This window comes from Ciona robusta, chromosome 5 (genome assembly GCF_009617815.1).
Source record: "Ciona robusta chromosome 5, ASM961781v2".
In the NCBI taxonomy this organism is placed as follows: domain Eukaryota; kingdom Metazoa; phylum Chordata; class Ascidiacea; order Phlebobranchia; family Cionidae; genus Ciona; species Ciona robusta.
Genome location: NC_143239.1, coordinates 2,446,371 through 2,460,712, shown reverse-complemented (window position 1 = coordinate 2,460,712; position 14,342 = coordinate 2,446,371). Strand labels below are relative to the sequence as shown.

The 14,342-nt window shown below is 39.5% G+C and overlaps 1 protein-coding gene across 1 annotated transcript; it reads right to left on the bottom strand.

Moving 5' to 3' along the window:
• Window positions 1–8,260: 8,260 nt before the first annotated feature.
• On the bottom strand, window positions 8,261–14,289 carry LOC149735520 (dual specificity protein phosphatase 6-like). The gene is made up of 3 exons (XM_089878376.1): window positions 13,795–14,289; window positions 11,124–11,867; window positions 8,261–9,082 (listed from the first exon to the last, which is right to left on the bottom strand). Exons 1-3 carry the CDS (start codon window positions 14,168–14,170, stop codon window positions 8,703–8,705), a joined length of 1,500 nt encoding a protein of 499 aa, XP_089734502.1. The 5' UTR covers window positions 14,171–14,289; the 3' UTR covers window positions 8,261–8,702.
• Window positions 14,290–14,342: the final 53 nt, after the last annotated feature.

Below are 14,342 nucleotides of genomic sequence, written 5' to 3'. Positions count from 1 at the left end.
TTTACACAGTTGCCGATATACTTCTAACTATTTATATCCTTTAATTGTTTCGATTGCCCGGATTTTATTAAATACAAGTTTAATTAAAATTATTGTGATTAACAAGAGTATGTACGGAGGTCAACTACATATTATGATCGGAAACATACGATTTGTGGTTGGGTAATACCGCTGGCAACTATGGTTGGGTTGGGCTTTGATAATTGCTCTCATCGCGGTTTTAAAGCTACCTGTTTGTCATTTTTTCAAACTTGGATTGGGTATAAAGTACTGTGGGGTAAGATGGATACCGCTAGCACATAATATTTCATATGTCCCAATCGTGTTTTTTAGAATTACCAAATTTCTGTGAGGATACGGTCATATAATTATGTGAACATTTTTGTTTATTACAGAATCAACAACAGAAGAGAGTGAAAACATAAACCATCTTACCCCAACCCACTATACTTTAACGATTTTTTATTCTGCAAATTTAAATTATTTTCATACAGTATATGTCTTAAGAAAATAAAGCTTTTTATCTTTTAAATATTATGATTTACGTATACTTTTCTTTTAATGGTTGACGTTCGCTTAATTGTACATTTTCGTATGGTTGGGGCATATGTTATTAAACTTTGAGTGTCAACTTACTTAAAAAATAATCCGATTACTGGGACATGACTAAGCGGGGAATTCTGTCACCACAAACATGAAATCTTCAATTCCAACAACAAAACACTCTTGTTCCGAATTTTTATAAAATTCCTTGAAAAGACTTTTTCGTAAAAAGGGTTTTGTGGTTTTTAAATTTTGTTGTAAAACACAGCTTTTCTGAGAAAAATAGAGTGTGACGTCACAGAGGAGTCAACATATTTATTACCTCTCCCTAATGACGTGGGTAGTTGGGGGTTGAATGCCGATCCAATTACCGGCATTGTGTTTCGGGTCAGGTAATGTTTTAAATTGGTATTTGATGTAATGTAAGGTTGCCAGCAAAACACAAAATGGTGAAAGCTTTGACCTTGTAGAACGTAACAGGCAACGATTTTTCGTATTTTCACATGTTAGTAATTGAAACAGTTATATAGTAGGGTGGGGGAAGACGAGACACTTTTTCATTCTTTTTTCTTGTCCCATTCAATAGTAAACAGAAAATTCAAACAATTATCAAGCCGTATCCTTACGACTTCCATAGACCGTTGTTAAATGTTTAACACACGATTAGGATGTTTGAATATTCTTTGTTAAAGGTGTCCCATCTTCCCCCACCCTACTATATTTTGCTTTATACGGTAAAGGCTTTCACCTTTGTATAACAGTAACTCACTAATAATATATTGTAGATATAGTAGGATGGGGGAATATGGGACACCTTTTTTATTATGTTTCCTCGTCCCATTTGGTAGTAAATAAAAAATTCAAAGAATTATGAAACCGTATCCTCAGGACTCCCAAGGACCGTTGGTAATATTTTAAAACAGGATCAAGGTATTTGTATATTATGTAATAAAGTATCCCATTTTCCCCCGTCCTACATTTCCTTTTCGTGTTTTAAACAATTAACAAAGAGCCATGGGACTACAATCACTACACTCTACAGTTATATACTTATCTAAGTATTACTTGTTACTAACAAATGGAACGAGTAAGAGAATGAAAACATGGCCAATCCTACCCCACCCCTTACCCATAAAGTCTTTGTATACTTGCCATGGCCTATTGGCCACCAATCAAAAATCATCATCAGACATATATAACTGTTAAACTTACATTTACTGCAGAAGAAAGACCTGTCAGGAACTTTAAAACGGGAGTGACAAAACATACGTCATCGTTCATCAACCGACAATAACTGGGAGAAAGAAACAGGATGTTAAAACTTACCTTTATAACAAGTATAAATCAAACAACACATTACATAACTGCTGATTAAATCCCGATAAATCATCGCTAATCTGCGAGTGGGAGAAACTGTGTGAAAGTGATGAAATTAAAATTTCTCGGTTGTGTAAAAGGTCTGTAACAGCTGGACTTGGTACCTTGGTATTAGAAAGGGATTTTAATGATATACTCTGACGACAATTGGTCATGAAAAACAAGTTTAACGAAGGAGAATGGTAGTACGAATTTCTGACATCTGTGGTTTTCGTGGTTTTAAAGACGTTGTTTATCGATTTTTACAGCGAATTACGTCGGAAAGAGTCATTTTTTCTTAGGGGCGACTTACTTACGAAGAACAAATGTAATTTATCATTTTCTTTAAGCCGCATTTTTTCATGTAGGCTTGTTGTGTGTAAAGGGCATTTCTTCAATCATAATCGGTAATTGTGGCGAAACAACAACTCGTGAGAGTACTGTATGTTGTGATTGTGATATCACAGGGTTAACACTAACGTCACAGTGGTACAGTAGACTGAATTAAGCGCGTAATCGAACAACACTTGGTGACTCTCCGCACGCAACCTTTCAACGGCCAATGTTTTGATTCAGAATTCGTCTATGACGTCAGAAAAGACGAGATTCTTTCCGGTTGGTAAAGTGTTTTGATTCTACAGTTACACTGAAAAAAAAAACGATGAATTTTGTTTTCCAAACCGCTATTTTAATAAAATGATGTATTTCGTGTCTTTCGTAATTGCTGAAAACCACGCAATAATTCCAACTGTTGCGTAGGTCAGCATAGGTTATGACGGTATTAGGTTTGCGCAGTACAAAACAAAGGTCGAACGATGTTTCGAAACCTATTATTCCCGGCCGCACCATACGCGTTAAAGCCGCGCTGAACAATAGGTCCCATTCATAAAATTAGCCAACGAGCCCGGCTTGTTTATATTACATGAGATAAGCAGAGGGCGTATCGCATGCGAACTGCACACAAACACATACGGCTACATACGCGAGTAAGACACGATAATTTCGTCAAGCTACATGCAATACTTGCACCTTATATGGTCGGCTGTGTTTTTCTGCTAAAGTTTTTGTCATTTGTTATAATTAGTTTCTTATTTTTGTCAAAGCCTAAAATTGCGGTTTTCCGCTAAATGAATTCTAGCTTTAAAGCAACATACAGTAGGGTGGGGGAAGACGAGACATCTTTAGTACATTATATTCAAACATCCTAATTGTGTTTTAAACAATTAAAAGCGGTCTATGGGAGTCGTGAGCATACGGTTTTATAATTCTTTGCATATTCTTTGTTCACTACCAAATGTGACGAGAAAATAAAATAAAAAGGTATCCCATCTTTCCCCACCCTACTATATCTCAAAATACTGTGATATTAGTATGTTTTTTCATGTATGTGTAATATTCTGAAAAACTGCCCGTTTTTGGTAAGCTTTAATGCACATAATAGCAGCTCGCTGCAAAATGCAAATTTTAAACACTGTGATCACAGCCCATATTTATACCATAACACAACATTATAGTCACACAACAAACACCAATAAAGCAGCAAGTCGTATCCGTCTCCATAAACCGCGTTCATGGCACTTGCTCCATATTAGACCAAAAACGAAACACGTCAAATTTAGCGACACTAGTCAGCCAAGCCTTAGGTCGTGACTGAATGTTGCGTGAGTCTAAACCAGTTTTGTCACGGTGTGTGACATTACAGTGTAGCCACTGACGTTGGGGAAATTGCGGTCAGTTTTGCTTGGGAAGTTTTCAACGGCACGCAACTGCACGCGGAATGTAGTATAGAGGCTTAACTTCAAAAAAATAAATACGCAGCAATGAAAATATACATTACGTCGGAAATACCGGGTGTCGTATAAAGCCCGCTTCACCCTTTATGCCAAGTCATGGCCCGATGACATCATTTATCCGCAATCTGGCAATTTCCACTCAATCAACGGCTCAGGGTCGCGTGTGGTCGTTGAGTTAGATCCGAAAAAGTAAAAGGCGATAAAATCTTTTTTTCGCCGGCAAACTCCCCAAAACATAATTTTTGCTAATTTGTGTCCCCACACCTTGCCTGTCCTACTTAACTTCGACCAAATTCCTTAACGTTCATGTTCCAATGCCTCCTCGGGATCAAAGGTTAAATCAATGTATTTGGGATAAAAGTGACAACAGTTCTAGGAACCCCATTATATTTAGATTAAGGAGAATACACATGTATGTAATACATGCCAACAATCAAAACATACTTGTTTAACCTCCCTACAAGACCACCACAGATTATATAAATCCATATCGGCGCTTGTTTTCTGGACGTTTCTCCAAGAAACCTAAACCGACAACACACAAGACAAGATGATTACGACGTGTTCAACATATTATTATGTTTAAGTCAAGCTAATATAGGCGGACCACAAAATTACAAGTTTTAACCCGGGGTTGTGAAGGGATTTTACATGAACTTTTTAACACAAAATTTTAGGGGATTTTTGTATGAACATTTTGTCTTGACGTTTTTGTTTAGGACAAAGTAATTTTGGGCGCAGTATTATGATTTGAAAAAAACACACCAAAATGGGTGTAAACGTATTTTGAGGGAAACCAGTCTGTATTTTCGTCATGCTGAGAACAACCAAAGAAATATCACGTCCAGTATATAATGGCGGAATTTCTATTTCAATATTATGGTTGGAAGAAAAATAATACTGTACGTCGATTTTTTAACAGCCTTTATGCAAACAGCTTTATTTGCGTTTACTTTACCCCTAAAAACGCTTACCCCAAAGTACAACTAAAAGAGATATATATAGTACTTTGGGTAAGATCAATCCATATACTTTCTGAACGTAAAACCGGTATTTACTGATCGAGTTTTTAACAATTACCATTCAGGCTCTTTAACAGTCGCTGGGGCTGCGGTTATATAATTGCCTTTCGTGTTTACCACCAAACGGCACAAAAGTGCATGAAAACAATTCCCATCCTACCCCACCCTACCATACACTTTTAAACGAAAGCGCCTGTATACGCTTAATTGGGGCATTGAATAACGAACCACAATCAAAACAGATGGATCGAGGCTTACATAACACTAACGTCATTATAAACCCCAAACAGACGGAACCAGAGACATGTTGTTGACATATATGAACCACGCCATTGCATTTTACGTAACCTTGTTTTCATATTAGGAATTTCATGTATTTTGGGGTAATCATTGGGATAATAAAGATCATAAAAGCGCGAGTTTTGTTTTTATAATATTCATTTTCGAAATAACAGAGTGACTGAATTCTGAAATTTCAAATTTAACGTTATAAAAAATTAAGAAAAGCAGCAATACCTCACATGAAATAAAAAATAGCGAATTGCAAAAATTGTTTAACCATAAATAACATTTTACAATGAATAATAAGAAATTTAAAGTGTGCTAATTTTTAACGTTTTTGGCCTTCAAGATCACAACACGATTTTTTGACAAATATAAGTGCACATCTTTATTTATTTGATTTTCTTGTACTTAAAAACCTTAAGCCACGAATTATGTTGTCAATTGTGGTCGGATTTAATCAGAGGCCTTGGTTTTAAGCCAACAGCCGCGGTTTTGGATTAGCTAGAAATATTATGAACGTGTGTGTTTAAAGTCACTCAACCCATATCGTGGAACACGCTATACATGCTACGAAATTAGCATAAACAAAACATTTTCTCCTTAGCGTGTTGGCATGTGTCCCCTTTACCCCCTATACTGTATACTTCTATTTTCACGCCGATTCGATCACAGCTGCATGAACAATTTATAAAGGAGTGATGGAAACACGATAAGTACGTGCCGTGAATCCTTAAAACCTAATTAAAAGTCCGCGGGGTCGTGTCGAGGTCCAACGCCGCAAGAACATCGTATATAAGCACGACCTTTCCGCATAAACGCCGTCGGGCTGATTTCTTATCACGTCGTATCGAACTTACATCACCCTGTCCTTCGCACGCGAAGGTATCACAGTGCTCCCATAAACTGTTCCATTTTGAATACAAGCATCGTAGACGTTTGAAATCGTGCAATCCGCGCACTTCGTTTTTTCCAGGAAATTCAAAACATTAAAGTCTTATCTCTATCTGTTAAGTTGTATTACCATACACTTTAAAACGATAATACACCCCAGACATCGAGTCATTACTTATATGCTCGCTATGTTCGGATTTGCTTTTACTGGTTACGTAATCGTGACGTCACGAAGCGAAAGGCGGATAGGTTAACTTGTAATTATGAGATTGAACGATAATTATCATACGCAGCACATACCATTAATCAAAATCATTCGAATAACAAATTCAGGTCGACATTTCCTAACATATAGGGTGAGAGGAGATGTGACACCTTTTGCACATAATATCCCAATATCCTGATCGTGTTTTTAATAATTAACGACGGTCTATGGGAGTCGTGAGAATACAGTTTATATTTTACCTCTGTATTGGGGTATTTGAAATTTACAACACGGTAAAAATATAAAAAATAATCCAAAAAGTCATTACAACGAACAGACGGACTTAACCGCTAATAAGCCATAACCCAGCTTGTACGAAAACGTTAAACATGAGGTATACGTATAGGTCTGCTTATGTTTGACATACAAGTGTAAACAGCAACAAATAATGAATGTACGGTGGTATTACGTGGCTTTTTCTCCATAATCGCTAAAATGAAATGTCAACAGAAAAACATGTCATGTATAACTAACAAAACATACCGAAATTTGTTTTTGTTCGTTGTAAATTTGAAATATTTAAGAGATACTGATGTTGTATTCTATAATTCTCATGCATTACAGTTTTATGTGCGGCAGACATGGTGTTTTAAAGAAATAATTTCTTTTCCATACGGTCGATAGTAAGTTTATTCGTGACGCAAATTCGAAACAAGATGTTATTTGGTGTCGGTCCATTTCCTGTTTTTCTACATCGTCACGTGACGATTTGATTACGTTCTGCTTGTCAGACGTAATCGTTACGCATAATTACAAAAGAAAATTCAATATTATCCCGATTTAATGGTATGTCTTGTTACATAATGCAGCATCGTAAATTGACGAACGCACTGTGACGTCATTGTCGTCACGACCAATTAAATCCGCTTAATTCAAAAAGTTCTATCGAAGAGTTTATACAAGTACAAGTTGTTTATAATGACTGCTGTTTGAATGCGAAGCTGGAATCCTAAAATCGTGTATTTAATTAAATATAATTATGTTGCAAATTCAAGTTGTGTGCGCCAGATAAAAGGAAATAATTAGGCATCTTAAGGCGGCAGTCATTTATGGAGCAACCGCATTTTGCAATATGTTTATATTTAAACTCCAGACAAACACGAAGAGACTGTGACGTAGTTGAGTCGTCTCACGCGTGTATAAAGTCACAACACGATTGTATGAAAAACATTTCAGTGAAAACACAAACCTTTTATCACCACACACAGTAATCCTCTTCAAGCTGTTTTAGGGAAATTTGCAATTAAGGGCGTAATATGTGGTAAACAGGATGTTATTTAGTCCAGCTAACTCCTTTAGTAGCTGCCAACCAGTTTACAAAACATTCGCTCTAATTTAGGCAGCAATATTATTTCAAAATGCGGATTCAAAAAAGAAGTTTGTAAATCTAAAGTTTAAAAAGAAATGTACAATGTTAGTTCACTATTTTAACTGTTCAGCAATCACACCTAAACACCATGTTATCTGGTTCCTATTGACTGCTCCAAAACAGTACAAAAAAAAGGAAACAAAAAATTAAAAAAATGGCCACAAAATTACATACGCAATAATTTGTGAACAACAGTCGTTGTCCCGCCACGCGAGAATAAATATATTGCGTGAAACAAATTATTAATTTAATTTCAGCAAAAAATGTCTGATATGTACAAAAAGGTTGAATTTAAATTGGAACACTACATAACAGTTATACTTTTTTAAAGCTATACTAAGAAAATCCACCGTCGTAAATATTTTGCTGTAATCGCGGTTCCAGTCACGCTGTCATTTAATCACTATGACATGACAATGGGTTTCGGTAGGAAGCGTTCGACTGCTGGATGTAGCTATTATTTCATCACAATGTACATCCGTAGATGTGCTACAGACGACAACGGATATTGCGTAATCTTTAACTGATCGGACGTATATACGCCAATCAGACCACTATGGCTGGCTATGCCAAAACGTGCGCTCTCTACTATACGGTGAATTAACGCAATTTACTACGTATACATCTGTGTAGATTCGACAGCCTAGCGATATGTTTACCTACCGACACAGATCTATATACTGGTTATAGTTAACGACTAGAGGATTTAAATGTCCAAAAAAACATCACATAAAAATTTTTCAAAAGTTTCATTTTTATTTTTGATAATTAATTCGATCAGTAACAACAAATGCCACGATTATTTAAAAAGCTAAAATCGGTGCTTGTGCTATTAGCAAAATTTGAAATGACACATTTGTAAAAAAGCAGCGCTTTTCGTAAACATTTGTACGAATATAATTGCGGGTAAATGCTAGATTGTGACATCACGCATTCAGATAAACAACTGGTGGTAAATAGGAAGACAATCAACACAGTAAGTCATAACCCTCATGGGTATACGCAGCTCGATCAGCTATCTTCGACCACCGTTCGTATGCTCTGTGACGTCATAATTTAAGTGGTTAACGTCATCAATTCTACGCCAGCGCCAGTTGGTCTCTTCTCACAGTGCAAGCGACTTTCAGGATTCGAAACTTCGCGTACCATCTTCCACTACGGTATTGGTCGCAGCCAAATCAGGATAGATTGGGGAGGATGAAGGCAGATCTCTGCTCGCGTTTCTTACCCTTCATAACGGGTAGGGTGAGGGTCGGTGTTGGGGGTGGGGGTGAGGTAAAGAAGAGGGTTGGTGGGTGGTTTTGGGAGGCGGAGGAGAGTGGGTCCTCCGTGGAAGAGGAGTATTCTCCGAGTCCAAGGGTTTTTTCAAAATCCAAAAGTTGTCCCATGAAGTTGAAATTTGGTGAGACGTTGTTTTTCCTTTGCTTAACAAAGTCGTAAGCATCGTTAAGTGACCATCTGAGTTTCTGCATCAGATAAGCGACTGTGACAGTGACCGATCGGCTGATGCCAGCAAGACAGTGAACTAGGACACCGCAGTTTTTGGAGCGTGCTTCGTCTGTAGAAAGAAATAATAAACGTCAAGTCCCATTCAAAATGTATTCATTTGAAATACGTGTTACAAATAACCGCAAGCCTCAAAACATTGGTTTAAAGAAGACGTGTAGCGGAAAGTTCATAAATAGAATCTTCTACACCGCTCGTTACGATGTGTCCTGTTTATATTCGGTCGCGATTGCGTGTCACTTTTGTCCGGATATCGAGACAAAAATAGCCGCCGGGTGATCGCCCCGGCACCATAGTTATCATGCAGAGATTTCCCTGTCAAGATAATCTGGCTGTAGTTCTCACGCAAGGCTGTTCAAGTTCAATACCTTAACTTGCTCAAGATAGAAAACTGCCAGTAACTTTTCCCCAGTGTGCATTGAGTACACCCGATATATCGTGAGAAACGGTGATTGTTTTGGTTTAAGTTTCAAGTATCGCTGTGTAACCGACCGAGCAGATTACCGCGGTTTTTAGTGGAAGGTTAAACGCGTTTAAAGTGAGAAACCGTCGGTTCATTTCCTCAAGTGAAAGATTGGAGACATTCAGTCGCTTATTATATGTTGTTTGTTTCAACTTGAACCGAGTTCTGCCCGTGAGAATGCGCAATACGATGCCTGTTAATAAGATTGAACCAGCGATTACTTGGCCCTGATGACAATAGAGACGGTTCCGCTCCGACTGTTCGTGTGGTTGAAACTGCTTTGGGGTAGCCATGTCAAAAATTTCAACCCTTTGTAACGACGTGTATATAGAAATTACTGGACAAAAGATTCCAAAATAAAACTGAGCTATTTTTAGAGATATCCTGTCGTTCGCACGGTTTGAGGCAGAATTCGCTTCCAGGTCGCTACTTGACGTCGGTTAAGTTTGAATTAGACCTTCATAATCTCTTGGGATAGTTAAGTGCGTTTGGCTGGCGTCTCGGGGGAAATTAGAAACTCGTTTCTCATTTTTTGATCCGAAGATAGCGCGACGCCTCGATTAAGTTTATTGCATCACAAACCGTTTCGTCGACATTCTTTTTCAGTTGGCACGGAACGGGATTTCACGTTGGCTAAAGTTCGAATACAATAAGTCATTGTTCGACGCTATTCCACGGAATAGCAACCCATAACATGGTAGCGCTGTGAGGTCGATAGAAACATTCAAAACGTGACGCCAAGTTCGGATAAGAGCTAGGATTATCCACTTATCGCTTAAAAACCCAAACACTTCACAGGACATGTTTCCTTTGCATGTGAGGTAAGCTTAATTACAGGACTCTTTCGTCGCCACCAGACACAAGCTTAAGTCCGCGGTTAAGAAGCCAACGTTTACTTTTGGCTGCGCGGGAGAAAATCTGAATTTCCCCGAATTTTGAATAGGAAATTCGATCCTGTTCAGGTGAAAGAAGCGAATTTAATCGCCACACCTGATTTAACCCCCGACTCTTGAAAAGGGAAGTGAATCATCGTTTTTATGCGCATAACAGACGGTGCGCAGCTATTTAAAAGACTCATTTAATTACTTAGTTTTTTTACGAGCGGAAAGTGTTGACTTAACAGCACACCCTACAGCGAAAATTCATTCAAACTTGTTTGTCCTCGCTGTTCTATAGAAAGGGTAACAACGGAAACTTACGACACAACAGCAGGTGTAAGGGAGGACAATTCTTTCATTAAAAACAAAGACGGATTAGAATGGGAGAATCCGTTTGACCCAGTTTAACTCTGGCGGAAAAGTGTGGCGTTTTATAACGGCTCTTCTCGACTAGCCTGGGGCGAGCTATCGCGTGACGAGGCCGGATTCGTTCGGGTCTAATCTCCCAGCAGTTTTAGAGATAAACAATATGTCAAGAATGTTTATACGTCATTTGACTGCGAGATTGCGCAGATGCCTTTGAAAACAACCGATATCCTTTATGTCCGTTTCCAAAAACGGCCGGCATAGGAAGCTTATGCATTATGAATGTAAACTAATCGATTTGGTTTATAGGCGGAAGAGCGATAATACGACGGTGAGGCTTGCGGCGAAGATGTTTAATATTAAATTAATTAATTACGGAAACTTACCGATAAAGGCTATCGCGTCCGGGAAGAATTGGGAGAGATTCTGACTCCAGTGGTCGGTGATCGGGATTTGCTTGTACTTGTATTTGCCATCGTTCTCAAATACGTTGGGAAGGTTCGGGGTGACGTTCAAAATATAAGTAATGTTGTGCTCAGCAAGGACGGCGGCGTTGGAGGCATCTTTAGCGCAACCAAGAAAAAGTCCGTTGAGAATTTCGGCGGGAGCAGACGCTCCACCATATAAGTTATGTGCGGGGGACGGAGAGGGGCATTGCGGGGATTGAGGAATGGTCCTGCGAGGTGCCTTGTCACATGAGCAACATGTGCATGGATGGGATGATGGAATTGGTTTCAGGGTAAGAGGAACGTTGCCTTCATTTGACGAGAGAGAGTTAGCACTGTTCGGGTCATCAGACTCACCCTCGCTGTTGAAACGATCCGAATGACGGAGGCAATTATGGTGGCGATGGTTGTCGCATGGGCGGTCTCTTCTAGATCGACCAAGACGCGATTCGACACTGTCCGACTCTTCTTCTTCGTGATCACAAGATATTCTCAGGGAACCAAGTCCAAGGATGGACGGAGCATGAATGGTAAGAGGAGAGAGCGGGGAGCAGCGTCCTCCTCTTGGTGATGATGCAGCGGACTCATCACTGCCGCCATCTTCGTCGTCTGCATCACTGGATCCAGTGGTACCAGCTTTTAAACAGAAGTCGGGAAAGTCGACTTGGAACTTCGTGTAGCCTCCTAAACCGGAAAGTTATCTGATCAAAATGCGCTCGAATATAGGTTGTGTATGGTATGTACAGATGTAAAACAAATTGCGTTATCGCGGACACGAATGTCGTTTCTCCTAGACCATACATCCGGTGAGATAGGGCACGACTCGGTTTGGGCGCCGAGGTCACATAACTCGCACTAACCCGAGGCGCTGTAGAAATGCTTATGTTAATCGACCGAAATATTTAACGTCTTACAAAAAAGTTAAAGGTTGTAAATATGATAATGTTTATTTTTTTGTAACATCGAAAACGCGATGATTTGATTAATTTTTTGGTGGGTTGAAATTAAACGATAGAAGTCATTGCGGAAATGTGAGGCGACGAATGCTATATCGTCATATGTGTTTTCATTGTTTAAACAAATATATGCGTGTTCATTATTGAAGCCAACGAAGCTTGATTAAACAACGGTTGTTGCGCTTTCAGCAATGGAAAAGTACCGAGATATTTATCAGCGAAGCGGAACGAATCTGCAGACACACAGCGGCGCGTATACAAGCTACCAAATGGAAAGTTACACAGTGTCATTACTAGAGACCGACCGATATCACTTTTTTCCACCGATACCGATACCGATATTTTTAGCTTTTACCGATACCGATACCGATATTTTACCGATATTTGTCACTATAGCGAAACATATGAAATGATCAGTTTTAATCAAAAGTAATGCCTGTATTCAAGATATTGCAAGTTATAGAGAAAAATTGGTTGGTCTACATGTTTTTAGGAAACATGCATGTTCTTAGGAAGGTGTTGCTTTTGTACGAAACTAGGACGCACATGAACGCTAAACTACAACGCACGTGGACGTTAAACTATGACACACGTGGACGTTAAACTACGACGCACGTAAAGGTCAAACTACGACGCACGTAAAGGTCAAAACTACGACGCACGTAAAGGTCAAACTCCAACGCACGTAAAGGTCAAACTACGACGCACGTAAAGGTCAAACTACGACGCACGTAAAGGTCAAACTACGACGCACGTAAAGGTCAAACTACGACGCACGTAAAGGTCAAACTACGACGCACGTAAAGGTCAAACTCCGACGCACGTAAAGGTCAAACTACCACGCATAAATACGACGCACGTAAAGGTCAAACTATGACGCACGTGGACGTTAAACTAGCACGCACGTGAAGGCTAAAGTACGAGGCACGTGGACGTTAAACTACGAACACACGTAAAGGTCAAGTAGGACGCACGTCGTAGGACGCACGTCGCTTCGCACGAACTATTAATATATCGGTGAAATATCGGCGCTTTTTTACCGATACCGATTATCGGTGGAACGTAAATATCGGCCGATAATATCGGTGAACCGATATATCGGTCGACCTCTAGTCATTACTGTCATATAACGCGTATTTGCGGAACACCTCTGGGCGCTGTGTGTTAGTTGACCATACGGTAAACAGCTCAAGTCGTGAACCTTATTCCCAAGAGACGTGTCGACCGCAGCGCACACCCTTTAGCCTCGTTCTTAGCTGGCGACAGATTCACTTAAGCGTGACGGGCTCGCGTGAGAAGCGAAGCCGTAAACTGGCTAGTGTTTAAACAAGGCAGTTCTATGATTCACCGCAACTCGCTTCAGGCAGTCTGTTGATCGTAAATTTTACGATCTCCTATTTGCTGAAGCCGGGCGAGGCGTCGATTTGCGCGGTTGCCGGGCAGCTGCAGATATCTTGGTGGTTTTAAGTGGCCGACTTTAAAACTGCATTAGGATTCGGTAATTTAAACCGCATTGAAGGGCATGACGCTATTAATTTCCTGCGTTTCAGCGCTGTATGAAACACAACTAATATTTAGCATCATCAATGGTATACATGGCCCCGCGGCCGTTTCCTCCGAGCTTCATACAAATTAAACGCACACTATGTACTCACCCTTTAGCACCGACACATTACAGCCTTCATTCTTCATTCGATTGTACAGCAACGCCAACATCGTGGTATCGTTGTTGTTAAGGTCGGCGGTGAAATGATCGTACACCACAACATGAGAAGTTGTACATTTCTTTAAGAACGCTTCTTTCTCTTGGCGAAAATTTGGCGGTACAAGACTTTTCAATGAAAGCTTGTTTGCCTTCAGTCGTCGCATCATAAGTTGTGGTAGAACAATGTTATGTGCACCGTTGATGTGGCCATGTCTGTATTCATCATTTGATCGACAATCCAACAGAAGAACTTCATCGTTTCGATACAATTTATCTCTCAAGTTGTCGCAGTTGATGTATATAGTGTTTTCCGTTGCCATTTTCATACTAGTTCTCAGTGAAGATTAGAAAGCAATAATACACGTAGTCACTTATAAAGTTGTACGCTGTCGTTGCTGAAATACAAGTTCATATTTAATTATGTTTAAAACTAACTCTCGAAATACACGCATTCAGATGCCACTTTTCTACCAACCCAGTCGCCGGCTTATTCGTTCT

Bases quoted from the DNA above. Each gene is read 5' to 3' on its own strand.
- LOC149735520 (XM_089878376.1), bottom strand. From the start codon at position 14,170: ATGAAAATGGCAACGGAAAACACTATATACATCAACTGCGACAACTTG. The intron at 11,868-13,794 runs GTGAGTACATAG...TTTCCGGTTTAG, and splicing joins TAATGTGTCGGTGCTAAAGG to GAGGCTACACGAAGTTCCAA. The intron at 9,083-11,123 runs GTAAGTTTCCGT...TTCTTTCTACAG, and splicing joins GGACGCGATAGCCTTTATCG to ACGAAGCACGCTCCAAAAAC.